This window comes from Corylus avellana, chromosome 2, assembly GCF_965113065.1.
Source record: "Corylus avellana chromosome 2, dhCorAvel1.hap1.2, whole genome shotgun sequence".
In the NCBI taxonomy this organism is placed as follows: domain Eukaryota; kingdom Viridiplantae; phylum Streptophyta; class Magnoliopsida; order Fagales; family Betulaceae; genus Corylus; species Corylus avellana.
The window spans coordinates 18,719,432-18,747,374 of record NC_142491.1 but is presented as its reverse complement, the minus strand read 5'-3'; the positions used below and the strand labels follow the sequence as shown (position 1 = coordinate 18,747,374).

Below are 27,943 nucleotides of genomic sequence, written 5' to 3'. Positions count from 1 at the left end.
AGGTTATAAAGAAAATGTGACCGAGAGATAATGCTTCTAAATACAAGGTTGGAGGCCGTTCATCTAGCTGTAAAATGTGCCAATTTTTTTTAATATATTATATGTCATCCTCTCTCTTTGAAGTAGCTCGCCATTTTCGTACCACAAGCCATGACGTTTTTAGGGATTTTTTTTTTACTTTTTTTTTTTAAAAAAAATTTACTTTGTATTTTTTTGGTGATGCGATATGAAAGTTTTATTAGTAAATTTTATTTAAAGTTATTTGTTAATGTACCAAAAAAAAAATTGTTGAGCCAAAAGAGCCTAGTATCAATAAAAATTAAAAAAAAAAATAAAGAAATAAAATCTACTTAACCCCCTCAAACTACTACTCCAATGACAATTTACCTATCAAACTATCAATTACGACAACTTACCCTCAAATTACCAAAACAATAACAATATACTAAGGGTGAAATAGTGGTTGCGGTTAGCAGTTAGTGGCTAAAACCGCTAAGTGCAACTGCCTAAGTGGTTAGTAATTTTTACTAACTACCTTCGCTAACCAGATAGCGGTTAACCGCTTTGGAATAACTGCTTTTAATCTTATACATAAACTCAAAAGCAAGTTCATAAACTCACACATAGAAATAAAATAAAACACAAGCAACCAAAAAAAGGAACATGGCTGAACTTTAAGCTTAAGGCGCATTTTCAATTAACCAAAAAAAGTTCATAAACTCACGACTTATTGTTATTTATTGTATGATATATATATATATATATATATATATATATATATATATATATATATTAAAAAAAGCGGTCGTGGGTAGTGGTTAGCGAATTTTCAAAACCCACTAACCGCTAACCACAACCGCTTAAGCGGTTAGCGGTTTTTACTAATCACTTTCAAAGCGGTTAGGCGGTTAGCGGTTAACGGTTATAGTGGTTAGCGGTTGTGGTTAGACAGTTTTAAATTTCACCCCTATAATATACCCAAATGCAAGCAAAATGATGAAATTACTCTTGAAAATTTGAGAAAAAAAATTTAGTATTTTGTTTTTATTTTAGTAAAAGTAATTTTGTCATTTTATTAAAGTTGAGGATAAATTGTCATTATTTTGATAATTTAAAGGATAAGTTGTCACAATTAATAGTTTGCGATGAAAATATGCTCTATCGTGTTCACATTTGATTATTAAATTTATGAGATTTGATTAAATCTCACAAATTCAATTAAATTCAGCACAAAGTCAAGCAACAGAACAGTGACGGCTAAATGCTAATACGGCTTCGTTTCGAACAGCTACAAACTAACAACCGTTGGTGTCACTTCCGGATCAAAAATATATTATATTATATACACCCTCACAAAAATCTAACCTTTTAAATACCGGTCTTGCGCCTCAGCTTCCAACATCACCCCCCACCTTTCATTCTTCTATCTTTTCCCCATTTCCGAGACTGTTAGTTCTTCATGGGCTTTTTCCGGCTCTCTTCCCCCAGCTCCTCCACAGCCCTCAAATGGCTCGGCTTTGTAGCGGCGGTATGGGTCCAAGCCATCTCCGGCAACAACTACACCTTCTCAAACTACTCCGACGCCCTCAAGTCCCTAATGAATCTCACCCAGGTCGAGCTCAACAATCTTTCCGTCGCCAAGGACGTCGGCAAGGCTTTTGGCCTCCTCGCCGGCCTTGCGTCCGATAGGCTACCCACCTGGCTCATTCTGCTCATTGGGTCCGTCGAAGGCCTTGTCGGGTACGGCGCTCAGTGGCTCGTTGTCAGTGAAAAGATTACTCTTTCTTATTGGCAGGTATATATTAATATATATATATACAAAACAACTACTCAAAAGTCCAACTTTTGTACTGTTTTTGGTTGCAGAACAGTTCAAATAAATTCAATCGATGAACAGAGGGCCTGGTGCAACCATTCAAACACCATCCCAAATTTCTATTATTGTTTTTTTTTTTGGGTGTCTTGTATGGGAAGGAACAGCACAAATTTTTGTGGAATATGAATTTGACATGACATATTTGTATGTATTTTGAAACCATTAGAATATTAATTAAACTTGATTAATTCATGATTTAACATGTTCATCTTTACTTTTATAACACTCTAAAGTTTATTTCTGATTTTAATGAAATATTTTCATAAATTAATCTATTTCTAAAAGCTTTTAACTCATCTTTTTAATTGAATAAATACTTTCACATATTAAATAGTAAATATTTATTTTGTCTCTTATTCTTGTTCTTTCATTTCTGTATACAAAGCAAAACAAAAAAAACCCAAACAAATTTTTATTTTTTATTTTTTGATGAATAAACCCAAAGAAAAATTGATGTTGATTATGATATTTACACTCCACTACTGCGACAGATGTGCATATTCCTGTGCATGGGAGGGAACAGCACGACGTGGATGAACACGGCGGTGCTGGTGACCTGCATACGCAACTTCCGGAGGAATCGAGGCCCAGTCGCAGGCATCCTCAAGGGCTACGTGGGTCTCAGCACAGCCATCTTCACCGACCTCTGCGTCGCGCTCTTCTCCGACGACGCTTCCTCCTTCCTCGTCATGCTCGCCGTCGTCCCCCTCGGCGTCTGCGTCATCGCCGCCTTTTTCCTCCACGAGTCCCCTCCCGCCGCCACCCACGCGGAGGAGCAAGAGGAGACCCGCTTCTTCTGGGTCTTCAACGCCGTCGCCGTCGTCGTCGCCCTCTATCTCTTGGCCTACGACTTCATACCCAGCCCCAGCACCACCTTCTCCCGTGTCTTCGCCGCCATACTTCTCGTTCTCTTGGCCTCCCCGCTGGGTATTCCCATTTACTCTTTCTTCGCAAACCGAGTCCGAACCAGCCCGGATATCGAGGGGCAGGTGATAAATCGAACCATTTAATTTATAAATAAAGATTTTTAAATACAAAATATATTTACATATATTCGATTTTCTCTTGTGGGTGCAGGAACGTGAACCTTTGCTTGTGGAGGAGGTAAAAACGACGGAGAGTCACGATAAGGTTGAGGACGACGTGGCGGTGGAGAAGGTTGAGGACGTGGCGGCCATGGAGGGAAAGGAGGGGGAGGTGGGGAAGAAGGTGCCGTTGATTGGAGAGGAGCACACGATCGTCGAGGCTCTGAGGACCGTTGATTTCTGGGTCTTGTTTATATCGTTTCTGTGTGGGGTGGGGACTGGCTTGGCTGTGATGAACAATATGGGGCAGATAGGCCTGGCGCTTGGCTACGCTGACGTGTCCATCTTTGTATCCCTCACCAGTATTTGGGGATTTTTCGGGCGGATCATTTCCGGTACCGTCTCGGAGTACTTTATCAAGTAAGTTTGCCCTTTGGTTTTTGTTTAATTATTTTTCTTAATTGTTTCACAAGTAACCATGGGAGTCAAATCGTATTTACAAATTACAATTAATGCTGGCGACCACGTATTTCTTCGTGGTTAAGTAACTTTTTATATATTTATTTTGATTGTGAAATTTGTACATATTCTCAAAATGCATTTGGTGGGGCTAGTTTTGATGGGGTCAGATATTTTCCCAGTCTACTCTTCTCTGGGTTGAAAAGTTATTAATTATTAAACCAGAGCAGGTAATTTAAACAAGTGGGTTAAATGAGACAGTTATGGCTTTGTACAATTAAGTCATCTTCGACCGACTTTCATTAATTTTTTTCCACCCCCCCATACTTTGTCTTAGTGCTTGCTTCACTTTCTTCGTCACCATTATTGATCTGCTATTCATTATTAAAAAATATTCTCCTTTCCATGAAGACAAAATCCTCTGTCTCTACCATTAGGTGTCCTGTACAGCAAAAAAAGAGCGTTTTTTTTCTTTTTCTTCTTTTGGTTTGATGAAAATATACTGTGTTTTGAGTTGTTTGGTAATATTTTTGACTTTGAGAACAGAAAATAAAAGACGGGTTCCCTTTCCATCCTCGGATTATAAATCTCTTTGATTGATTGATTGTAAGCTTAATCCTGTTGCTTTTCCTTAAGCTTTAAGTATTACATTTTTGAAGCAATGGGTTAGTTAGTGGCATGTCTTTTGTATGCGTTTTGGTAACCATTGATTTGGTTCCCAACGATGATAAAAATCTCTACCCTTTAAGGTTGTTGTCTCATGTCTCTGCTTTTCTTTCCGTGCCACGGATGCTAAATTTTGTGGTGGGACTTTGTAATGGACTTTCTCCATTGATGTGTAGGGGATTGGGGTTTCCCTATAGGAGTGGGTCTAAAGGGCCTTTCCTTGGAGAGGTTTACCGACATTAAAAAAAAAAAAAAAAATAGACTTCCTCCTTTGATGTTTGTCTCTATAGTGGGTTCAAGTGTATGGGCCATGTAAACTAAACACACATTCAGAAGCATTAGGTCTGCAGGAAGACTCGAGAATCGAATAACTCTTTTTTTGAAGTACTTATTTCGTTGTTTGGTTACATTTTCATTCCTTAAAACATCCCTCCCTATAGATTATTCTCCCAAAATGAAGAATAGCTATTCCTCAAGGCGGTAGTGGGTGGTGGTGCCGACTAAGTGGGTGTTATTCCTGTGTCAAAATTTTTGGTTATTCTTGTGTTGTCTGCTATGGATTTGGACCAATGACCAATTGCCAAGCAGGACTTTATAGTTTATACAAGATGTTGTTGTTATTGATATAAATAGCCCCTAGTATCATCCTAATTTAAGCTAAGGAATTGGGTCAACTAGTTCAGGGTTATAAAATATCTAGGCCGAATGTCAAGGTAAAGCTATGGAAAATACTCCTAGCTTGTGGCTTTGCATATTGATCCCAACTATATCACATATGCCAGTAGCAACTAGGCCTTGGGGTTTCCATTCTTCTGTGTCATCTTGTTTTTTGTTTTATTCTACCAAGTAGAACATGGTCATATGAGTTGATAGCATTACTATCCATAGAAAGATATTCACCGTCCTCTCAACTGACTTTATGCCATTACTGCCAATAGAAAGATATTCACCGAATGGACATCTTTTCTTTCTTAGTGGTGGTGGCATCTTCTTCATTTGAAAAAGTTGATTCATATGCTTTTTTCTCAATGGATGAAACTACATATTTAGATGCAGTAGAATAGGAATAGTTATTCTATTTTAGCTTCTTGTATTTTTAAGTAATCATCATTCTAGTGTACCAATCGTGCCTATCCTTCACATCAAGGTTAACTCTCTCTTGATCAACGGTTGGATCTAAGGGTTTGTTTGTTAAATCTTTTTTCTTAGACACTGTCGTTTATGTAAAAAAGTAAGAATGTTTAGTAAAAAAAAAAAAAAAAAAAAAAAGGAAAAAAAAAGGTGATATAAAAAAGGAAAAAAATTTTGTTTTGTAGTATTTTTTTTTATCTGAATAGTAATAAAAAGAGAATTATTTAATATAAAAAGTTAAAAAAAAAAAATTAGAATATTTTTATATAGATTTTTTTTTGTTGGGAAATGGTGCATGAACAGTAATAAAAGAAAGAAAAGTTTTTCCAAACAATCCCTAAATTCTTTACTTCTGGATAGTTCTGCACTTCAAAGTCTTCACCCTAGTTAATGCTTTGGATTAATGACTCTTCAGAGTCTTCAATGAGCTGTTGTGTCAGTAAACGTAGTTTTCACTGGCTTTGAAAAGTTTTGGTCATGCAAAAAGATTTTGTTGTAGATCTGAAAATAGACTATAAACAATTTTTTTTTTTTTTTTTTCAACTTTTATGACCCTTTTTTTGGCATATCCTTTGCTCACAGGAAAGCTGGAACACCAAGACCTCTTTGGAATGCAGCTTCTCAGATTGTAATGGCTGTTGGTTATGTTCTCATGGCCTTAGCCGTGCCTGGTTCCCTGTACATTGGTTCAATCGTTGTCGGGATTTGCTACGGTGTCCGTCTAGCCATCACCGTCCCGACCGCCTCTGAACTATTTGGTCTAAAATATTATGGTCTCATCTACAACATTCTAATCCTCAACCTACCCCTGGGGTCCTTCCTCTTCTCCGGCCTTCTCGCCGGATTACTATACGATATGGAGGCTACTCCCACTGCTGGCGGTGGCAATACCTGCGTTGGCGCCCATTGCTACAGGCTGGTGTTTGTGATCATGGCTGTTGCTTGCATTATTGGGTTTGGTTTAGACATTTTGTTGTCAATTAGATCCAAGGCTGTTTATGCCAAGATTTTCACAAGCAAGAAATCGAAGAGATTGTCAGCAGCAGCATCTAATGGCCATTAACAATTTCTGAAGATCAGGAGGACAAGAATTAGTGAGGATTGATGAGCTTTTATGCTCAGTGATATCCTACATTAAGCATTGGTTTGTTTGTCAAGTTTTGTAAGGCATCCATTATTTCTGCCTATCATTCCATGTAAGAGATTATATTAAGTTCAAATTCTGAAATTCGAGTGCTAAGTTGGAAGATCTTTTGTTTTTTTTATGGGTCATTGTTAGTTTGGGCGTCCAAATAAGTTTTTCTCCCAAGATACAGAAGTTGAGGGGGCCTTGTCATTGCCAATTTTGAATAAAACTAATGGAATGCTAGATACTATAATTTTTTTTAATATTTATCCAACAATATTAACGTGGCATTCTTAATTGTTAAAGTAATAGTTAAGTGTGATTAAATTTATATTTTTTTTATCAGTTTAAGCATTTTCAGCTTAAGCTTTTGGGAACAATGATAATTTAATATTGTATCAGAGCCACTTTCTTGTAGCTCTCAACTTCCTTGACGTTTTTCGGCGATCTCTCTATTCTGATCGTTCAAGCGCCGTCACGCTCTCCGCCTACACCTTCAGTCTCTTCCACGCCTTTAGTGCAGCACAATTTGGAAAAGCAATCTCAATATTTGATTACAATTAGCCTATAAATAGAGAATATTCGATATCATAAATAGAGAATAAGTTTTTGGGATAAATAGTAGTTTAAGTGTTTAACACTAATTAACTCTTAGATTAATTATTGTTAAACTTCCAAAATAATACTAAAAATATTTTCTAACATATGTTTCACATTGAAAATCGTGGCTATATAATCTCATATATTTAACAATTTTATACATTAATAAAATTTAATAAAATTTAAAAAATTTATATTTTGGGCCGCTTCAACGGTTTGCTTTGGATATTGGGCAGATCAGGAAGAATTTTTAAGATTTTTTGTTTGACCAACGAGGGAGTGACAATAATATGTTAAAAAAATATATGGAGTGGAAGGTATACCCACAAATGCCCAACATTAAGCAGTAGGTCTCATAATAATTTTAAAAAGTGGAGCACTTTTTACCAAGATTCCACAATATTCTGGCAATGGTAGGTAAATCATCAACCTTTTATATATTTTTTTTATTTTCCACAATGTCTCCAGAAGGATTAGTTGGCACAAAAGACCTTGTCGGGTGAGTCAACAAACCAGTCACTTTGTTGCTTAAGTCAATATTTTGTTAAAACGAAAAAGAAAAAGAAAGAACAAAAAAAATCAAGCCCGTTTTGTTAGGCGAGCATTTTCGCATGTTCGAGAATATCGGGGCGTTGAGATTACACGTGGCTTGACCCGTGCTCTTCTGCGGGTGTAGCCTCTTTGAGCCCAGTAGACTTGTTTTCTTGGGCTTGCTCGGGCATGGCATTGGGCCTAGCTACTTTGGGCCGAGAAAAGCCCATTATGTAGGGAAATTATTTTGGGGTACACCGTACACCATCTAGCGACGAATATAATATATATAGCCATAATTAGAAAAACAATAATGTATATAGGGATGGATGACAGTCTCACCATGGTCCCCATGTAGCATGCACGCCGTACGCGTGAGAACTTTGGTGATGAAAGCATTTTAGACACGCTTACAAAGGGCAGAGCAGAGAGGGTCTGGAGGAGGAGTAGACTTGCAAGCAAAGCATCCTTTCCCCCTTACGAAACCCACCACCACCCTCCTTCCTTGAGGGCCACTGTCCAGTCTCCATTCATGCCTATTCCTTTCCATAATACAATAATAATACGCTTTGATTTTTATGGGTGTGCGTTTGAGGGAGGTTTAAAAGTTTATTTGAAAAAATAAAAAAAAGATATCCGTTTAATAAAAAAAAATTGAAAGCACTTTTAAGGGTAAAAAAAAGCCTAAAAATTTCGAAAACCCACTTTTGACAAAAGCTTAAAAATAAAACTTTTCCCAAAAAGTGATTTTTGCTTAAAAGCTCTATTTTTCAAATGCAATTCTAAACATGCTCTTAGTATAATTATATATACTAGTATACCACAAAGAGTAATGCTACGGAGGATTATAATCCTTCTAAATGTAATGTGACTTTAAAAATTATCATTAAATTTGAGATGATCATTATTAATTAATTTTGATATAGTTCTCTTTCTAGCATTACTCATTTGCATAGGATCAGGATCTTTGTTTCAATTGAAATGGAGCTAGAGGAGCCGGCCATTATACGATTAAGATTTTGTTTTGTTTTATCTAACTATGTATATGGTGTCATGTGATTTAAAATTTTAAATGCAGTTACAAAAGTTTAATATGGACCAGGACTAATTAACAATTTTTGGCACGACTCGCAAACTTGATGCAAACCCAACATGAAAATAGCAGATTAGGATTGATGGATCTTACACGTTTAACTAAATTGGTTAGATTATGGTTGACCTATAAAGTCTTATACCCATGTCTCCATACGACCTATTTCGGACATTCGATATTTAGGGTCAACAATTTTGACATGACCCACAAATTCAACATGAAATTAGTGAGTTATGATTAAAGGGTCTAATTCGTTTAATTAAACGGGTCGGGTTGTAATTAACCTATATAATTTTATACTCTTACGTTAATACGATCCGAACACAAATGATCACTCATAATTTTTTCTATTTCAAGTGAAGTGTAGTGGAGGGGATCCTATTCCATTTACACAATAGGCCAGATTGCCAGCAATGCTCAAATTTTCACTTAGACAGACAATTTAGAATACCCATTAATTTTTACATAAATCCTACCGAATCTTTGAATTGGGAATGCTGATCTAGCAGCTAGCTGCTCTCTAAGTACCCATCAGAGCAAAGGGGACTAGAGAGTAGGTAAAGATCGATAAAGCCAAATGAATGATGGAGAAGATACCATTCATTTTGATGAGAAATAAAAAAAGGAATATCAAATATAAATTCTTCGAATGAATGTGTCGTGTGCGCAGTTGGGCGTCAGTCGAAGTCAATGACAATTGAATGAACATGTAGTAACATTACATGCCCAATTGCCATCCACCAAAGAATGAGTCAAAAGTTTTAACCTCTGTCTCGCAATTATGCTCACAAGAAGCCTCCCATATAACATGTGAGCAGGGCACGGGGCTCTCTTCTCACACCCTGCCACTGTTCCCTTGTGAAACCCACCTTTCTCTTGTGAATACTCTGGCGCCCTCCATTATTTAGGGAACTTTGATTACTTGGAGTGAGAGATATTGTCATTCTGCAGAAAATTAGCATGAGGCAGAGGGATGCTCTTTCTTTTACCCTCTTGGCTTGTTTCCTTCTCTTGGCTGCTTCATATGGTTCTTTCTTTCAACTCTATCAAAAACCCATCTTTCATTGGTCTTTAAGGACTATTTTTTTTGTGGAGTTCTTGTTATAATGAGTTTCCTGTGTTCTATGTTGCAGATGGGCCATTGTATGACCATACTGCTTACACTGAGGTATATATGAAGAACAAGAGGGAAATAGGCATTAAATTAGCAGAGATTTTCCCCCCAAGTTCAAGCTCTTCAATGCTGTTACTTACATGTTTGATTATTTGGCAGTGTAAAAAGGAGCCGGAAGAGGCACTTTACAAGGGAGGGATTCTCAGAGGTCAGCAGCTTGTGAGTGTCCATGGCAGCATTGTTGATTCTGCAAGTAATGCTGCTTATTTTCCGGCTTTCATTTTCCACAATCTCACCCAGGGCTTTTACTGTTTCTCCAGTTAAGTTCTGCTTTTTCTTCTTTTTCTTCTTGTAATTTTAGATAGAGCGAGAAAACAAAAACAAAAAAAAAATTCCGTTGCCGGGACTTGAACCCGGGTCTCTCGGGTGAGAGCCGAGTATCCTGACCAACTAGACTACAACGGATTGTTAGTGCAAGACTCTTATTCGGTATTCTTACTTTAATAATTTTCCATATATTTTTCGGCCCAAGCCCAATGGGTACCATTTTTTTATGATATTATAATTTGGGCTATTTGGTTTCAAAACTGGGCTAAGCTTAAGCCTGTGAAGCAGTATGCACTCATTATTTCTGGCCTCACAAAAAAGCAATCTGCTTCAAACCCGTGTTTTAAGAAACTACTTAAAATATATCATGCCAGTTAGTATGATAAATGGATGTAAAGAGTAAAGTCACACAGGAACCATTGTGTAGGATTTCATGGTGGGTTACAATTAATAGTCTTTTGGTGGTTAACAGGTTGGGTGAAGATACAAGGTGCAGAATCAAGTCTCATAAGGGCAAGCCTGAAGACACAAGATGCCATGTACAACTGCATAGGGACTGTCATAGCAAAGCGTGGATGCTGGTCATTTCTCAAGGGTGGATTTGTCCTAACTTCACCCTCTGATTTCTCTATTCTTTACCTTCAGGTGAATTTAACCTCAATTAATTAAGCAACTAAAACATGAAATCTAGTACTTAATGAAATCAACCTTTTTGTTTTGTTCTGTTTCTGTTGCACAGAATTGGGACAATGGGAATGTCAATATAGCAATTACAAGCGCTTCATTACAGCCATTTACAGAGCAGCAATGGGGAACAAATCAGCAATATATAATCAACACTGTGAGTACTAGAGACATTAAGTTGTTTATTAGAATCAATTATGTTATCAACATTTAAGGATAACATCTTTTGTCTTCCAGCAAAGAAAACGTGCGGTAACAATCCATGTCTCAGATGGACAAGGCCAAAGGTTGCAAGGGGCAGCTATTAGCATAGAGCAAATCTCCAAAGATTTCCCATTTGGATCTGCAATAGCTAAGACCATTCTCGGAAATTTGCCATATCAAGTAAGTTCACTTCATTCACGTGCTCTAAAAATATATATTAATTTAATAAATTTTGAAAAGACCAGCTAAAACAAAAAAAATCATTTTTGTTATCGTGTACAACAATGATGAATAATATATAATCGAAAAGAAAGAGATTAAGAGAGAGTAGAGACACAAATTTAACGTGATTCGGCAATGTGCCTATGTCCACATAGAGTGCGGCTGTATTTTCCTATTAATGATTCAGGGTTACATCATAACATACACACATATATATAATATAACTCTAAACCCAAATTGTACATACGTATTTTAGAAATTTCCAAACTACTCGGTACCCTTGCTCTGTGAAAGTCTTCTTAGCCAACCACTGGTGTTCAAATATGAGTCACTAGTTCCAATAATCTTTCGTATTGTTGCAGAACTGGTTTGTTAAGCGATTCAATGCAGCAGTTTTTGAGAATGAACTCAAGTGGTATGCGACAGAACCCGAACAAGGAAAGGTGAACTACACCATAGCAGACCAGATGTTGGAATTTGTTCGAGCTAACCAAATCATTGCCAGAGGACACAATATATTCTGGGAGGACCCCAAGTACACGCCGCCATGGGTTCGTGATCTTACAGGTTATTAAACTACCACTTATCCTAAAAGCTTAAGTCGATAGGAATTAATCGATGAATTTAATTATTTAATTTATATTCTAACGCAGGTTCTGAGTTACAATCCGCTGTCAACTCAAGAATACAAAGTCTAATGAGCAACTACAAAGAAGAATTCATTCACTGGGATGTCAGCAATGAAATGCTTCACTTTGATTTCTACGAGCAACGGCTTGGGAGTAATGCCACATTGAGTTTCTATGAGATAGCACACAAGTCGGATCCATTGGCAACCCTGGTTATGAATGAATTCAATGTGGTGGAGACTTGCAGCGATGTGAATTCCACTGTTGACACCTTCATCTCAAGGCTGAGAGAACTCAAGCGTGGTGGTGCTTCAATGGATGGAGTTGGGCTTGAGGGTCACTTTACTATACCAAACCCTCCCCTGATGAGAGCTATTATTGACAAATTGGCCACACTAGGGCTTCCCATATGGCTCACAGAGGTGGATATTAGCAATACACTTGATAAAGTATCACAGGTGAGCAACTCTAATTCTTACTCTTTAGTCTTTCTCTATAGCTTCCCTTACAAACTGATGCGACATTTATGACATCAGTTACCGGCCATGTGACACTTACCACGTCGAGTTACTAACATTTTTTGTACTATGCATAATACCCAATACTATTCTGTAGAACTTCACCCATCATGCTTTTATATAAAATTATGAGAAATGCTACGTACCACACAAACATCCTACAAATATCTTACAAAACTGATGTGGTAAGGTCTTACAGTCAATGAATTTTTTTTTTTCTTCTCTTTTAACAAGGTTTGATCCAAGGGCTATTAGACCATGTCATGTCAATTTTGCGGGATATTTATATAGCATATAGTATTACTCTAAAATTATTACTTTATTAATTCTATTTTACCTTATGTTTAAATCACATCTTATCTCAAAAGTTTCACTTAATTAATACTGTAACAGTATGTATAAAGATTTTTGGTAATTTAGGCAGCAAATGTAAGAGAACCCTACATGGGACTTACCTGTCTGAGTAGGTGGCCGAGCAGCTCAAAATTTATTTGTACAGATAGATTTCGTTTGAGTTTTCTCACAATGTAATGCCTGAATTGCTAGAGATCCTTATTGGTACTAACAACATAGACCTCAAATCTTATTGCTCTTGGAAACAAATTTTTGGGAACATCAATGAATGTGTGACTCATGGACTTGGGATTTATCTTTTCTAATGCAGTCTATTTACTTAGAAGAAGTATTGAGAGAAGGCTTTTCACACCCTTCAGTGAACGGGATAATGCTCTGGACTGCACTCCATCCAAATGGGTGTTACCGAATGTGCCTGACCGACAACAATTTTAGAAACCTCCCGGCCGGAGATGTGGTCGACAAGCTCCTGAAAGAATGGCAAACTGGGGAGGTAAAGGGTGAGACAGACGAGCATGGTTCTTACAGCTTTTATGGCTTCTTAGGAGAATACAAAATAAGTGTCCATTATGCCAATAGAACTGCAGTTTCAACCTTGTCCCTTTTTCAAGGTGATGAAACCAGACATTATAATATTCAGTTGTAACATGTCATAGTAAAACTATTGTATACACAATTCATGCACTCTTAGGGTGTTCACAATAGAGATTGGTTCAAAAAAACGAAAACAAAAAATTGGATTTGGGGAGGGAGGAGAGGAGAGGGTGTAATTCAGAAATAATTCCAAGTATTCTAGTCTTCTATTATTGTATAGAGGGTAGAATGGTGACCTTTCAATGTGTTCAATCAACAATCCACTATAAGTGGAGCATATTAGTTTGGCCTTACAATATGCAGCTTATATCTCACATCTTCTGCAACTTTTAACTTTAATACCTTTTTTATGATACTCCGATGGATCGAGTGATGCGGGACAAAAGAAGAATAACATAAAATAAAGATAAATTCATGTTGATCAGAGTTTTAATTACTAGCCAATAATGGAGTTTGACAGAATCTCACTTCCAAAAGAAAGACGATTCACAACTCGAAAAAAGAAATCTCGTGTCTAAGAAAGCTTACACAAGACTCCCAATTCCTCATAGGCTTCGTACAGCATCACACAATATCTTCATTTTACAAAGAATTGAATTGGTTGAGGCCATCTCACAATTGACTGCCCAATTACAAAGAATTGCCAATTGTATGGACCTCAATGGGCATCCAAAAAGTTTTACAGCATATAGTATACCTTTTACATTTGTTTAGCACAGACAGTAATTGGCTTTCCTGTGAACTCCATCTTGTCCTATATGCTGTCCAATGAACAATTATTGAGCAAACTTTATTCTTTAAAGGGATTTCTTTTCATTTTATGTTGTCGGTATATGATCAAGATTAGGGCTGTGGGAAGGACCCACAAACAGAGGAATCCTCCTCAATGTGTTTGCATCATGAAACTTGTTATTCTTGCAACTTAATTATGATTGCAATGTGATTGTGCATCTGAACCTATCATTTGATCTATGATTTATGCTAAATTGTGAATTAATAGATTATATCCAAATAAAAGGAAAACTATCATTTGCTTGATAACACTATCTCTTTTTGCCGCTATTGTTTTTTCTTTTCAAAATAAAAACATTAACAAATGACCCAAAACACGCAAAACTGTTCATTTTTATGTCACGTCAAAATATTTTTTTCAAATAAAAAAAAGGATTAAAACAGCCGAAATATGGATTGGACATTGCTCCACAACTCAACAAAATGATTGAAGTCATCTCCTTTAATATTCAACCTACAATTTCAACATCATTTGCAATCCCACCAAATGAAATGATAACATGGCGCATTAGTCTTGAAGAAATTCCTTGTTTCAACAGCACACAAAGACAAAAAGGCAAGAAAAACTTGCAACACCCGCAAAGACCGCAAAGTGCCCTATCCAAGACAAAAAGCAGAGCAAAGTATTCACATTACACTGTCTTTCAACAAGCTAACCTCTCTTTACAACAAAACCCATTACCCCAAAAAAGAAAACGAGTACAAAATTCAGCCCCAAAGACGGGAAATTTGGTCTTAGTTTTTGATTCGTTGTTGCTATTAACTCCACAATGGCAGAACCTTAAAAAGCTTGAATGTGAAACAAAAGGGCAGCTAATATTTCCATAAATAAATAGCAAAACAAACACCTTTAATGTTATATATAACACTGAATATTTTTGGGGGGAACCCTAGGGAGTGGATGGTTTACAATCTGGAGGAATCTGCCAGCTTTTTTGAGAAAAGGCCAAAAGCCCCACCCCAGTACCCACTAAGGCTGCAAATCCAAGATGCACTCACACAAGCAAAAGCCATGAAATGAGGTCAAGCAGGATGGCCTACACCCAAGCAAAAGATTGAAATTTCCAGCAATTTTCTGTCATACAGGAATCATGAGAGAGCTCTGAGAAGATTTATCTGTTCAATTATTTAATCAGACAAGTGGTTCTCGTAAAAACTCTCGCAATTCCCGCTTTCTGCTCGAATCGCTAACAATTTAGACCATAAATTAAATTGTTAACAAGCCGAACAACAAAATTGCCGGAATCTGTGTCTTACAAGTAAAGCATTGAGAGGGTAAGAGACAGAGTAGCCCAGGATATCAATGCAGACTGTAGAGCAGAAGGAGAGAGTGTTCTGGATGAGTCTCCCATGGCTAGACCAGCTAAATATGACCCATCTGCGAACATGGCTTCTCCAGATCCAGATCCTGATTGTGATCCTGGTACTGACCCGGACCCGGACCCAGAAACCGAATAACCTGTCCCAGGAACGGAGTATTCTGACCCGGACCCCCCCTGTGAGGATGCTGTTGATGTCATTGGCGTTGGATTTGAAGATTTCTGACTGCACACCAGAGATTAGGAGAAACAATAATTATTCTTGCAGCAAAAGAATTAAATGGGTCAGGCTCACATTCAAAGCTACTCAACAACTTCCATTAAAGTCCTGAGTATCTGATACATATAATCATATATATTGAAGCTCATAAAAGATCCTGAACATATAATAAAGATTAAAGAACATCATTAAAAGGGTAATCTTTAGCATTATGGCAATTGGATTTGGCTCTATCCCACCAACCCCCACATGGAGAAAGCTAAAGCTGATTTAATCAAAGGAAAAGAGAATAAAATCTTGGGCATTTGCCACCCACCTTAAAAGAACTCACAAATCTTCTTTCATAGATTCTTTACTAAAAACAGAAATTTGGAAATAAGAATTAACTAACACCCAACCAAAAAAAAAAAAAAAAAAACAGAAACAGAGTGTTTTGTTTTACCTTGGAGAGGAAGGGCAAAACGTCACCGTATAATCGGCAGCGGTACACGTGAACGTACTCGTAGCATCATCGTACGCGTAGCTATACGACTTTGGGCACGCGGCCTTGAACATTTCGGAGTACACCGACGGCCTACAAGTGGCGGGAGAGCCGTACGCGCCGCTGCAACAGTATTCCGGGCTCCCGAACGCCTCGCAGGCGCTCTTGCACGCGTCTCCGTTCCCGACCCTCAGCTCCGGGGGGCACTGTTGGTTCAGGTCCGAGATGCAACCGGTGGGGGCGCAGAGACCCGCCCCGCCCGAGCCTTCCACGATCATGGGCAGGTTATACCCGTCCACCAGGCTCACGTCATAGAAATCCTGACCACCCGACCCGAGTGTGAACTCCGCTAGAGTCGCGGGCGGGGCTGCTCCAAGCCCGTTGCACTCGACTTGGCCGGACCCGCAGTCGGCGGTCAGACAAGACCCGGACCCGGATCCGTCGAAATTGCACCCGGTCCGACCCCAGAACCGACCAGACCAGCCCGTAGGGGCTTGGAAGGAGCGTGAGGTTTCCTTGGGGAGCTCGAATCCGGTGGTGTCGAGCCTAGGGCTGCCTGCATTGGCGAGAATGCCTGGCCACACGGTGTAGTCACACCTGTTCACAAATGTGAATGTTGCACCTGAAACACCTGCGCACACATTCACCCAAACACACAGACAGAGTAAGTTTCGCGAGTGTAAAACTGTGAAAAAAGTGAAGTGAGATGAGAATGTGAGACAAACCCAGATGAGAGAAGGGAAAACCCATCAAGAAAAACCAAGCAAAATTGTAACTTTATATGTATTTTTTTACCTCTACTGGTAAGAAGCAGAAGAAGAAGGGTGACAGTGTTGAAAGTGGAGCACCAATAGCAGTGGTCCATCTGGGTTTTGCTTTGTTGGGTTTTCTTTAGGAGTGGGTTGAGTGTGGTGGTTGTGGGATGTGGATTAGATGGGGGGGGGGGGGGTGGTGGAAGAGGAGAAAGAAGAGAGAGGACAATGCCGGGGATTCTACGGCCTGGTAGCCGGAAGGAGTGAAGAAGTGAGGACTGCTGACAACAGTGCTCATAAACTGACAAAGATGATCCTGGGGAGAAGAGCCAGGAAGGAGGGAAGGGAGAGTGAGCACCTGGCCAGTGTGTACTCTGTAGCGGAGAAATCCAAATCAACTTTGTAATATAATGGCATCTCTCTGTCTCTTTCTTGGATATAGTTATATATAGTTTGGTTTTACCCCAATGAGGCCCCTAATTACTTCTGAGTTCTTCTTCCCCCTTCTCACCTGATTTTTTGTTTACAATTATTTCTCTTTTGTTTATTACTACAGTGGTACAACTATCTGCTTATTTTCCATTTTATTTGAATTTGATAATATCTATTTAATTATATTTGAAGAGTATTTTTATCTTTTTTTTTTTTATTTTTAGAAGAAATAAAAATACCCTTTTTACTATAAATAACAAAATATTATCCCGTTCAAATAAACTGGAGAAGATCCTAATTCCTACTTTGTCATGAAAAACTCTCAACTTTTGCTTGGGCCATCTTATTTGTATTAATCATCATTAATTATGCCTATTTTGAATCACATAACACTTTCGGACTTTAGATATATAATGTCACTTGCTCTATTTCAAAATAGGCATAATGATGATTGGGTGTGAAGAGTTTCTCTCTACGTGCACCCGTAATCTAAATGCTTTAATAAAACCTTTCACTCTTAACGGCCATCTCCTAAAAAAATTGATGTATTAGCTACTACTTCAAATTCACAACACCTATTTGCAAAAAGAAAACAAATTAAAAACGTTAAACAAAACAAATATATATGCCTTCATCTTTCACATCATACATGACTTCAAAATTTACCATTGATTTTGTTGATGCAGTTGATCACATAGCTAACTTTAGATCACGAATCTCTGAAAAAGAGGTGAAACATAAGATTGGGACTTACTAGGGTTTTCGGTGGAGATATATCTAATACTTAAATCAATACGAAAATCTCAATCTCAAAGAGTTCTTGCTAAGAAAATGATAAAATGCACAGGTATTATGATTGAATGAATGTACCTGGAACGGCCGTCCCTCTCTTATGCGGAGTGATTTTCTCTTCATACGAACTTAGTTACATGTGGTCTATTAATTAGGCACGACCCTACTTAAGCATTGCATTTGATTTACGTTCTCTAGTGTGGTATATCTTTCACCATGCATGTATCACTTGTTGGGGGAAGTATGATTATGGCAAGTAGTGACGTTGAATCCCTTATCTCCTAGCAAACTAGAACCATGCATCCAATGTTGTGTAGTGCTACTTGCTCACGGGTAGGTTAAGGATGTTGGTTGATTAATTGTCAAGAATATTGAGACAATTAGGATGGCGTGATGGGGCTATTATCCTTTGAGTTGTGTTCCCCACTGTAATCTAAGTACTTGCCCGATAGGTTCATTTGACCCATTAATTTTGGTGTATGGTTTAGGCCCAACTACTTTGGTCATATATATATATATAATTGTAGTTATATGAGATCATGGAAGGCAAAAATATTTTTATTGAGTTTCACTTGAATTTTTATCAGGCCTTAGGGTTTTCTCACTCTCTCTCTAGCGCCGCAGCCTCAGGTAAGCCCCCTCCCCCATGGTGAGGGGAGGAGGGATGGCCGTTTGTTGCCTCCCTCCTCCCCTCGCCTACCCTTGCACCGAGTGCCAATAGTTTATTTGATGTCCTTGGCCCAGGTTGCCTCCTCCCTACCCTTTCTCTGCCGCCCTTTCCTTTTTGTTCCGCTTTTGTCCTTGGCGGGGCTCTCTTGTTGTTTTCTGCTCCTTTCCTTTCTGTTTTTTTGCTATGTTTTTTGTGTGATGTTCTTGTAGCCTTGCTTGTGTGTCACTCGATGTGGGTGTTGATTTTGGGGGTTTCTTTCAAACTCCCCCTAGTTTTGTTTTGTGTTCGCCGCCAATATCCTCTGCGCGCTCTGCCGTTCACTGTCCAATGCTGGGTCTTTCCTCGTGCCCCTCCAACGATGAGCTTCAACGTCCCCTGTTGCGATGGTTTTCCGGCCTACTGGCGATCGGTTTCACCACCCTCCGTCCACTGTTTTGGGCTTTTTCTGCGTCCCCACAGTGTCGAGCTTCCATCGTTCCCTTCCAGTGTCGGTTTCTGGCGAGTGCACGATCGGCATCCCAGCTACGTGTGCCTATTCCCGTTTGTTTTATTTTCCTTGTATTGTCTTTGTTCATGTTTTTTCCTTGTATGCATTTCATTCCTGTTATTTACTTGTAATAAGGCCCTGCCTCTTTAGTTCGCCCACATTTTATTTCGGTTTTCTTGCTTCTGTTTTGTAATAAGGCTTGGCCACTCGATCTGCCAGCTTGGATGTGAACTGAACTTTGGTCCAGATCTTTTAGGTCGTGGATGTGAATTTTAGTCCAAACCTTCGAGTTGTAGACGTGAACTTCATCTTGACTTTTGGGTCGAAAAGGAATTTGCACTACCTATGCGTTGGATTGCGTTTGTCTTATGCATATCTATTATTTCAACTGAAAACTAGCTATAGGTTAGCGGAGGTTTTAGGTGATGTTGTATCCTTATAGTTTCGGCTATAATTTGTATTTTCAGGGGTTTGTGCTCCTGCGATGTAAGAGCTTTATGCTCGTGATTATTATTAATAAAATTGGAATGTACTTCTTTCAAAAAAAAAAAAAAAAAAAATTAGCTTGTGTCCGAGGTGGACTTTAATCTTGCCTTATGTAAACCAAAATTATGATTACGCCAAGTCTCCACGTATATAATATATGTACATTTATTCATTGAAAATCATTAGATCAACTCTCATTTATTTTTCATTTTCTTAATATAAATAAGCGAGAAAAATACAATTTACCCTCTTTGGCGAAGTATGACCACCTTTGTGTTTTTGACCCCCAACTAACTACTAAACTCTGAAAAATTAGCCTATATGTTTGCTTTTTTTGTCTTTTAGAACGGAATGGATTCCCATGTCACATTTTAGTCCCTGCACTCCCAAATATGGTCTGGGATTAAAGTGTTTAAAAAATAAATCTAAAAAAAGGAGAGAAAAAAAAAAACTATAAAAAACAAATAAAAAATTGTGGGACTTGGAGTCACCCTTTGACCAAATGAGTCACATTCGGTACAACCAACTGGAGGTACTGAACCATTTCATTGGCCAACAACTATCCCCGATGGTTATGGGGGTGATTTTAGCCACTCGAACCAACTTTAGAGTGTAGTTGAGTCACCCCCTTAGTAGAGGTGGTTGACCACCCTTGTTTAGCCAAATTCCAAATCACATTTATTTATTATTATTTTTTCTTTTAGTTTTTTTTTTTTTTAATTGTATTGCACAATTTTTTATTTTTTTTAGGTGATAAAATGTGTTGCACATGACTTTTATTATGCCAAAAAGACTTAACAAAGAACCTAACTTCTCATAGCTTGGTAGTATGTGAGGCTCAAATATTTTCCTTAATTATTGGAAGCCAAAACACAAAAGTAATCAAAATAAATTATTAAAAAATGCTAGGCTTACAAACATATTTTACAAAAAAAAAAATTTACAAACTGATGTGACACAACATGATTGAATTTCTTAAAATTTATATTTATCTCATATTCAATAATGTTATGCCACATCAATTCGTAAAGATTTTTTATAAAATATGTTTGTAAACCTATCATTCCTCTAAATTATTATGTATTTTTCTTGGGCTTGTTTGTTATCCATTTCTTCTCATTTTTATTAAAAAAGTCAACCTTATTTCTTCACTTTTATCTCAAAAAAATTTAAAATTTCTTTATGTTTTATATCACATAAACGTTGTTATATATATATATATATGAATTCCTAAACTTTCTCATCTCAAAATTATTTGCCAAAAACACCCAACATACTGCTCCCCATAAGTTTAGGAAAAATCCAAAAAAATTACAAAAATTACAAAAAGAGAAAAGAAAATTATTATGAAATATATTTAATTATTTAAATAAAGGAGTAAAAAGTAATTTTGTTGTCTAGTTTTTATTTTTTATTTTTTATTAAAAAAAAAAAAAAAACTGCTATTAATACTCTTAATAAAAATAAAATAATGGATACGACAAAATACAGCACCATGATGTAACGTTTGCCAGTGAATTGTACGAGACTGCATGCATCCCCACTGTGGGGGAACTCCGTTCAATTATCTACTACATGAGACCCCATCACATGCTCTGTACAGAGCACCGCCTGATTTTTTCACGAACACACAGGACAAGTCAAAAAAGAAACGAAGCTTTGAGAAATATCAGGGCCCCACCAAAGCTCTCCTTTAACAAAAATTACATGTATGGTCAACATGCTGACGCTGGACCCATGCCACGCTGGAACTTATGACCGTTGTTTGCCTGCCACGTGGGAGGGGTGGGGTAGGGTGATCCTTGCTGGTTGCCAGTGAAGAGCAATTATGGGGAAAGCTTTGGATTCCCTCCCTCCCTACCACTCGATCTCGTCTTTTCATGTAATTTTAGTTATTGGAATCTGAAAATTGACTTTAAAAATTATTTGTCATTAAAACAGTAGCTGAAAGTAAGTCTAAATTATTGACATTTCTGACACTCCTGTCCCTTTTGCTTTGGGACGACAACAAATACTTCTTGCAAATTTCATTTTCTTCCCCAGCTACTCAAATTTCTATTACCACGTTTTCAAATGCATATTCTTTAATATGACATTAAAAATTATAATTTATTTATTTAAAATTTAATGATAATTTGTAACGCTACACCAAGGAATGTGCATTTACGACTTTCTGTAACATTTTTTTTTTTTATATGTAGCTCAATCGGCTGTGGATTATATTTTATGAAGCAAATGTCACTAGTTTATATATATATATATATATATATATATATATATATATATTTTTTTTTTTTCTCGTGCAGACATATAAAAAAAAAGATAAAGTTCATTTAATCCCCTCAAACTACCACCTCAATGACAATTTACCCTCAAAACTATTAATTGCAACAAGTTAACCCATAAACTATAAAAAAACAATAACAATGTACAATCCCCTACTTTTACCAAAATGACAAAATTACCCTTACTAAAATAAAAACAAAAATACTAAAATTTATTTATTTTTTTCAAAATTTTAAGAGTATTTTTGTCTTATTGAAAATTACATAGGAGTAATTTTGTCACTTTGTTAGTATTGAGGGGGGAGGGGGGTACATTGTCATTGTTTTGATAGTTTATGGGTTAAATTATCGCAATTGATAATTTGGGGAATAAATTGTCAGTGGATAATAGTTTGAGGGAATTAAGTGAACTTTACCATACGAAAAAAGAAGTGGAGCATTTTCTTCTAACTAGCCGCTAGCCAATTAGTATTTTAGGGTAAATGTATAACAAGGATTTTGAAAAAATTGACCACTAAAATATGGAAAGATAACTTTTTAATTAAAACAAAAAAGAGAAAATTTGCATGTGATTATACTAATTTTCGTACCCACATAATTTTAAACTTTTCATTATGGCCCTCGTCTCTTTAATTGTAATATACAAGATAAACACTCTAATAAATAATTTAAAATACAAAACAAGTGCTTATTGGGGTGGTTCTGTCATCTGTGGCCACCCAGCTGGTTGATGGTTGAGCTTTCTTTTGTTATTTGTTATTTTTTTTTTGGTAAGGAAGGCTTGGGGTTTTCAAAACAAACGAGTGTACTAAAAAAATTTCTCAAATGTAGAGTCCATTAGAAAACACTTCAAAAAACAATTTGTACCTTTTTATATGAGAACATTTTTTAATGTTTGTGGAAGACATAATCTTATTATTATTATTATTATTTTTGAAAGGGGAAGACATAATCTTATTGAATAGATGTGCAACAAGGGTGAGTGAGAGAAGACGCAGTTGGGATAAGTATCTTATTAACTTAAGCTCTTAGGACAGGTAATAATTTTATATCGTATCTATCATCAATGAACTAATAAGGTTCATTCTATTATTTATCTTTTATAAATGAAATACAAACCCAAAGAAATTACTTGGGCTATTTAAAACAAATGTTATTTATACTTATCATGGTATCAGAACTAAAAGTCCTGAGTTTGAACCTGAATTCCATCAATTCACATCAAATTTAAATTAAATATTTTACGTGTTGAGTCTCACCTATTAAAAGAGAGTTTGAGCTACACGTAAGGAAACATGTTAAATTATAAATTAAATGATTAAATTTATATCTTCCTTTCTGTTTAAATTTTTGAGATAAATGGTAATTTAACAGTCGGAACAGTGTTAGGACTTCACCAAGACCTTGCCATGACACTGTTGGGCTCTGCCGTGACTTCGTTGTCGAGACCATTACCTGGCCGGAACATTACATATACTTGCGTGTATTTATGGCGGGTCCCAATAATATCTCGATGATGTCGTAAATGTGTCTAAGTGCACCACCTCCAAAACTCAGAATATTTTATACCGAAACAAACAAAAACTAATATGCAAGAATTTCCAAGTGCCTTAAAAAAAAAAAAAAAAAAAAAGGTCTAAGTTTGAAGTCAAACCGATTACCTCTTTCAGCTACACGGTTACACCTACACCATGGAAGACCAGTGGTTATATATATTTATATATGTAATACAAGTTGATGTAAATAGATTATAATAATTACCATTTAATTAACACAATAACCTAAAAAGTGATTTTAATATTTTTTTTTTCTCCGCCAATAAAGATTAGAACTTCAGAAACCAATCCCAATGGGCCACCCCATCATCCTTCCATTGCTTTTCAAGGTTTAGAGCCAAGTGACACATGATTCCAGGAGAGTAGCTTTTAATTTAAGGATGAACATCATTATGAGGCCCACACACCACACGATTGCAGAGACCATTATTCAAACCATTTTCATTGAGAAAGTACTGAACTATTTGTTGCCTATTTAGAGAAATAGAATGAAAACAAACAAAATAAAATTGAAAAAGGGAAATGATTTTGCTTTTGTTTTCTACCTCGTGTAAAAGTGATTTTTATTGCTTTTGCTTGAGAATAAAGTAAGCTTTTCAAGGAATATAATGTGAAAGGAGAACTTTAAATCGATTCTTTTGGCTGAATAATGTATTGACATGAGTGGGATGGTAGGGTAAAATCGTTTAAATGATGCCACTACTAGGCATATGAGAGACCAACCAGCATTTGTTGGAATTTATTCTTGGTCGTTTTCTTAATTTTTTTTTAAAAAAATTAATTACTTTTTAAATATAGGTGCATTGTTTTTGTTTTGTTATCAAATAGCTACCTCAAATGCAGCTCAGTTATGTAATGAACATGGCCTGCAAACTGTAATCTTGGAGGGTGATGCGAAGCAAGTAGTGGATGCAATAACGGGTAGGGGCAGCTCTTGAAGTCGTTATGGACACATTGTGGAGGATATACTTGTGATGCTGCAAACTTTCTCAAGCTGGGAGTGTGTTCATGTAAGTCGAGAGGCTAATAATGTGACTCACCGAGTGGTTAAGGAGGCGACTACCGATGTCATTGATTGGAGATGGACTTGTGAAATTCTATCTAGTAGAAATCCATTTAGTGATTGAATGATAATAGAAATCCAATTTTTTACTCAAAAAAAAAAAAAAAACTACCTCAAATGGTACATGTAAATGCAGTTGGCCAAATGGGGTGGTTTAAACTCTCATTTAATAAGCAAAGCCTAACATATAGAATATTTAATTAAAATGAGAAGTGAATGACAAAGACACGATTCTAAATCGATCAGAACTTCTGTTTTAATACCATCTTAAATTACTGCTTATCTTAAAAGTTTAAGCTGATAGAAAATGGTTAATCAAATCATTTAATTTATATTCTAATATCCCTTCTCACGTTCAAGTGTGAGCTTAAACTCTTAACTCAACGTGAAATATTTAACTGAAATGAGGGATGAACTGTGGAGTTAGGTTTGAATTCATAACTTTTACTTTGATACTATATTAAATTATCATTTGTCTTAAAAGTTAAAGCTGATAAGAAATGATGAATTTAATCATTTAATTTATATTCTAACACGACGGCTCAACCACCTCCATTTTTTTTTTATCTACAAATACTATTTGCAACACTTTTGCAAACTGAAGTGGCTATTTAATAATGAGACAAATCAAGTGCTAAAAAAGTATTTAACCATTTTTATTTTTTTTTGTCCCTAGGTGAAAATAGGACCAAGGCTGGGGTTTGGGAGGGGTGGTTTCCGTTGTCAATTGGTACAAATGATTTTGAGAGATGGGAAAGGTCCCATTGTACTGTGGAAAGATGCTCATATGGTGTTTGCCATTCTATGTAATATAAGACATGATATCATGAATGTCTATTATGATTATACGGATTGCTCATTCTGTTGATTGGTTTTGATTCTGAATAGTTTGAATGATCATGACTCAATCTCCTTTAAAAATCAAGTTTTATATTGCAATCAATGTGAATGATCATGGACATCTGCTGGATTGCCAACTAAATCCCTTCAAATCTGAAATTTGAAAGTATTTGAATTTCAATCTTGGTTGGTCTTTTCGAAAAGTTTATCATTGTTGTTGCCCCAATGAGTGACTTAATTATAAACCCCCATTTGGAAATCAACCATCCTCTGCCCGTTGGAAATCAATCCGTTCAGTTGTTTGTTTTTACAAGTTACAAATATGAGAATCTTTGCTTAATTTCTCTACACAACTGGACATTCTTTCATGAACTTCACCTCACCCTCCTGGCTGATAACTTTCCATGTCAATTTAAAAACAAAGTGATGTTGCAGTTGATCACACCTTACTCCCAACCAAGAATGTTTGTGAGAGAAATTGAATTGGGAGTGTCGATAACAAATACCTCTGATGCTCGAGTTAGTCAAGAATCATATGAAGCGGAAGAAATGACTATATTATAATTTAGAAGGATAAATGGAGTGAATTTTCTCCTCCCTTTACAAATCCCCAATCCTTAGTATGAGCAGGATTTGGTCTCACATCTTTGAAACACCGTCAAGAGACTTTGTTAGTTAGGTAATTGACGTCTACTTAAATATTTATCTTCCCTTTTTTTTTTTTATAATAAAATAATTATGTTGAAGCAAATTTCTAGATTACTGGATTGGTGGCTGGCCACCTGCAAAATAAAGAGAAAAGGTCACTGAAACCGTTGGTCTCAAGTGATCAAAAATCCTCTAATGCTTAAGTTAGTAAATAGTTCACCGAGAAAAAATTGAATAGAAAGAATATATGAATATAGAAGGAAGAGAGTGTGTACACCTAATTTTGGAGGCTGCGAGGCCTTTTTGTGAGAGGCTCCATGAAAATGGTCCTTTGATGCAAGCCAAGCCATGTGGCGGGCTTGCAACCCTTTGATAATTTTCCATATAGTAGGTTTATTGAGTGAGCTTGTGGTAGTTTATATACATCCCCCACCAAAATGCAATCTTTTAGCTTATGTACTCGCTATTTAAGAGGTTCTTTGACATTCCAATTAATTATTAGACTAATCCATCAGGTTGAAGTGAAATGAAATGAAACCAAACGAGACGAACATTCTCTTAATATTGAAAGCCCCCCTCCCATGCCTTTTTATTTCAAGGTAGATTTTATATATGTATGTTGTCACACCGTGAATATGTTTCTATGTCATTTAAGATTTTTAAATAACGTGGTACCATGAACATCGTTAAACAAAAAATAACGGACTGTCACGTGTCGTCACATAAAAATGTCACGTGTTGTTAAAAAAATAAAAATAAAAGTAATTAAAAAAAAGGAAAATTACAGTTTACCCTCTCAAAGTTGAGTAGTTGACAGCGTTTTTCAATTCGAACATCAAAGTTTCAATTTTTGCAATTCACCCTCACAAAGTTCCAATTTTTTTCAATTCGACCAATATTATCCCAAAATTCCCATATTGCCCCTGATTTTTTTTTTTTTTAATGAAAAAAAAAAGAGAAAAATTTGGGGGTGCAAAAATGGCCAGATGGGCAAAGGGTGGCTACGGCCACCCCGAATTTTTAATTTTTAATTTTTTTTTTATAAAAAATAAAAAAATAAAAATTAGGGGCAATATGGGAAGTTTTGGATACAATTGGTCAAATTGCAAAAAATTGGAACTTTGAGAGGGTGGATTGCAAAAATTGAAACTTTGGTGTTCGAATTGAAAAACGCTGTCAACTTTGGGGGGTAAACTGTAATTTTTCCTTAAAAAAATTAAAAAACGAAAAAAAATTAAAATTAAAAAATGGGTAAAGTCCACTTAACCTCCTTAAATTACCACCACAATGACAATTTACCCCCTAAACTATCAATTGCGACAATTTATCCCCCAAACTACCAAAACAATGACAATGTACCATTAATTTTAACAAAATGACGAAATTACCCTTACTAAAAGAAAAAGAAAAATACTAAAATTTATTTTTTTTTTCAAAATTTTAAGGGTATTTTTGTCGTATTGAAAATTTTATAGGAGTAATTTAGTCATTTTGCTAACATTGGAGGATACATTGTCATTGTTTTGGTTGTTTGGGGGGTAAATTGTCACAATTGATAATTTGTGGAATAAATTGTCATTAGAGGTGGTAATTTGAAGTAGTTAAGTGGACTTTACCTTTAAAAAATTGTGAGGTGACTGACCACTCCATTTTGGCTTATGAGGGTGTCACACTCTCCAGCCCAATAGTCTTATTTTTCATGTGCACTTAACGAATGCATGATTCCAAATAGAGAGATACAAAATCTCTCACGGGCAAGCAAAATCCAGTGATATTGAGAGTATTGTCACGGGCTGGCTAATTATTTGTCTTCTTTTTCGTGAGCTCCCAGGAGAGGTAGGTGGATTCGTAGATCAATCATGCACCAGAGGTACACATTAGTCGTTCTGGGCCTGACTAATAATCTGAAGGAATTATGTTCAGCTTAATTGAACTTGAGCGCTATTGCCTGCAGTTTCAACTGTCTA

General features: G+C 36.5%; 3 protein-coding genes and 1 non-coding gene across 8 annotated transcripts; 2 read left to right on the top strand and 2 right to left on the bottom strand.

Moving 5' to 3' along the window:
• The first annotated feature begins 1,379 nt into the window (after nt 1-1,379).
• LOC132180837 (protein NUCLEAR FUSION DEFECTIVE 4) lies at nt 1,380-6,406 on the top strand. 3 transcript variants are annotated; one of them, XM_059593812.2, is made up of 4 exons: nt 1,383-1,795; nt 2,368-2,865; nt 2,954-3,321; nt 5,740-6,406. In XM_059593812.2, the coding sequence occupies exons 1-4, from the start codon at nt 1,460-1,462 to the stop codon at nt 6,218-6,220; spliced, it is 1,683 nt and encodes a 560-aa protein (XP_059449795.1). In that variant the 5' UTR covers nt 1,383-1,459; the 3' UTR covers nt 6,221-6,406. The 3 variants fall into 3 exon arrangements, with proteins under 3 accessions (XP_088370039.1, XP_059449795.1, XP_059449804.1); XM_059593821.2 differs by lacking the exon at nt 1,383-1,795 and adding an exon at nt 1,971-2,020; XM_088513913.1 differs by lacking the exon at nt 5,740-6,406 and having other exon boundaries at nt 1,380-1,795; nt 2,954-3,325.
• Nucleotides 6,407-9,329: 2,923 nt separating this feature from the next.
• Nucleotides 9,330-13,437, top strand: LOC132162559 (Glycosyl hydrolase family 10 protein). 2 transcript variants are annotated; one of them, XM_059572816.2, is made up of 9 exons: nt 9,330-9,534; nt 9,641-9,675; nt 9,781-9,874; nt 10,421-10,593; nt 10,688-10,789; nt 10,870-11,016; nt 11,421-11,625; nt 11,712-12,145; nt 12,870-13,437. In XM_059572816.2, exons 1-9 carry the CDS (start codon nt 9,468-9,470, stop codon nt 13,203-13,205), a joined length of 1,593 nt encoding a protein of 530 aa, XP_059428799.2. In that variant the 5' UTR covers nt 9,330-9,467; the 3' UTR covers nt 13,206-13,437. The 2 variants fall into 2 exon arrangements, with proteins under 2 accessions (XP_059428799.2, XP_059428791.2); XM_059572808.2 differs by having other exon boundaries at nt 9,781-9,940.
• TRNAE-CUC (transfer RNA glutamic acid (anticodon CUC)) lies at nt 10,014-10,086 on the bottom strand. Its single transcript has one exon. It is a non-coding gene; the product is annotated as a tRNA-Glu (tRNA).
• Nucleotides 13,438-14,780: 1,343 nt separating the features above from the next.
• LOC132191948 (Pathogenesis-related thaumatin superfamily protein) lies at nt 14,781-17,155 on the bottom strand. Of its 2 annotated transcripts, none has more exons than XM_059607095.2 (3): nt 16,761-17,155; nt 15,927-16,596; nt 14,781-15,490 (listed from the first exon to the last, which is right to left on the bottom strand). In XM_059607095.2, exons 1-3 carry the CDS (start codon nt 16,828-16,830, stop codon nt 15,199-15,201), a joined length of 1,032 nt encoding a protein of 343 aa, XP_059463078.2. In that variant the 5' UTR covers nt 16,831-17,155; the 3' UTR covers nt 14,781-15,198. The 2 variants fall into 2 exon arrangements, with proteins under 2 accessions (XP_059463078.2, XP_059463086.2); XM_059607103.2 differs by lacking the exon at nt 16,761-17,155 and adding an exon at nt 16,691-16,756.
• Nucleotides 17,156-27,943: the final 10,788 nt, after the last annotated feature.

What these genes read in the sequence shown, in the direction of transcription:
- LOC132180837 (XM_059593812.2), top strand. Translation starts at nt 1,460, where the DNA reads ATGGGCTTTTTCCGGCTCTCTTCCCCCAGCTCCTCCACAGCCCTCAAA. An exon ending in TTACTCTTTCTTATTGGCAG is followed by an intron (nt 1,796 to 2,367) that starts GTATATATTAAT and finishes CTACTGCGACAG; the next exon opens with ATGTGCATATTCCTGTGCAT. An exon ending in GCCCGGATATCGAGGGGCAG is followed by an intron (nt 2,866 to 2,953) that starts GTGATAAATCGA and finishes TTGTGGGTGCAG; the next exon opens with GAACGTGAACCTTTGCTTGT.
- LOC132162559 (XM_059572808.2), top strand. Translation starts at nt 9,468, where the DNA reads ATGAGGCAGAGGGATGCTCTTTCTTTTACCCTCTTGGCTTGTTTCCTT. An exon ending in TCTCTTGGCTGCTTCATATG is followed by an intron (nt 9,535 to 9,640) that starts GTTCTTTCTTTC and finishes TCTATGTTGCAG; the next exon opens with ATGGGCCATTGTATGACCAT. An exon ending in AGCAATATATAATCAACACT is followed by an intron (nt 10,790 to 10,869) that starts GTGAGTACTAGA and finishes TTTGTCTTCCAG; the next exon opens with CAAAGAAAACGTGCGGTAAC.
- LOC132191948 (XM_059607095.2), bottom strand. Translation starts at nt 16,830, where the DNA reads ATGGACCACTGCTATTGGTGCTCCACTTTCAACACTGTCACCCTTCTT. An exon ending in TCTGCTTCTTACCAGTAGAG is followed by an intron (nt 16,597 to 16,760) that starts GTAAAAAAATAC and finishes ATGTGTGCGCAG; the next exon opens with GTGTTTCAGGTGCAACATTC. An exon ending in TTTTGCCCTTCCTCTCCAAG is followed by an intron (nt 15,491 to 15,926) that starts GTAAAACAAAAC and finishes TCTGGTGTGCAG; the next exon opens with TCAGAAATCTTCAAATCCAA.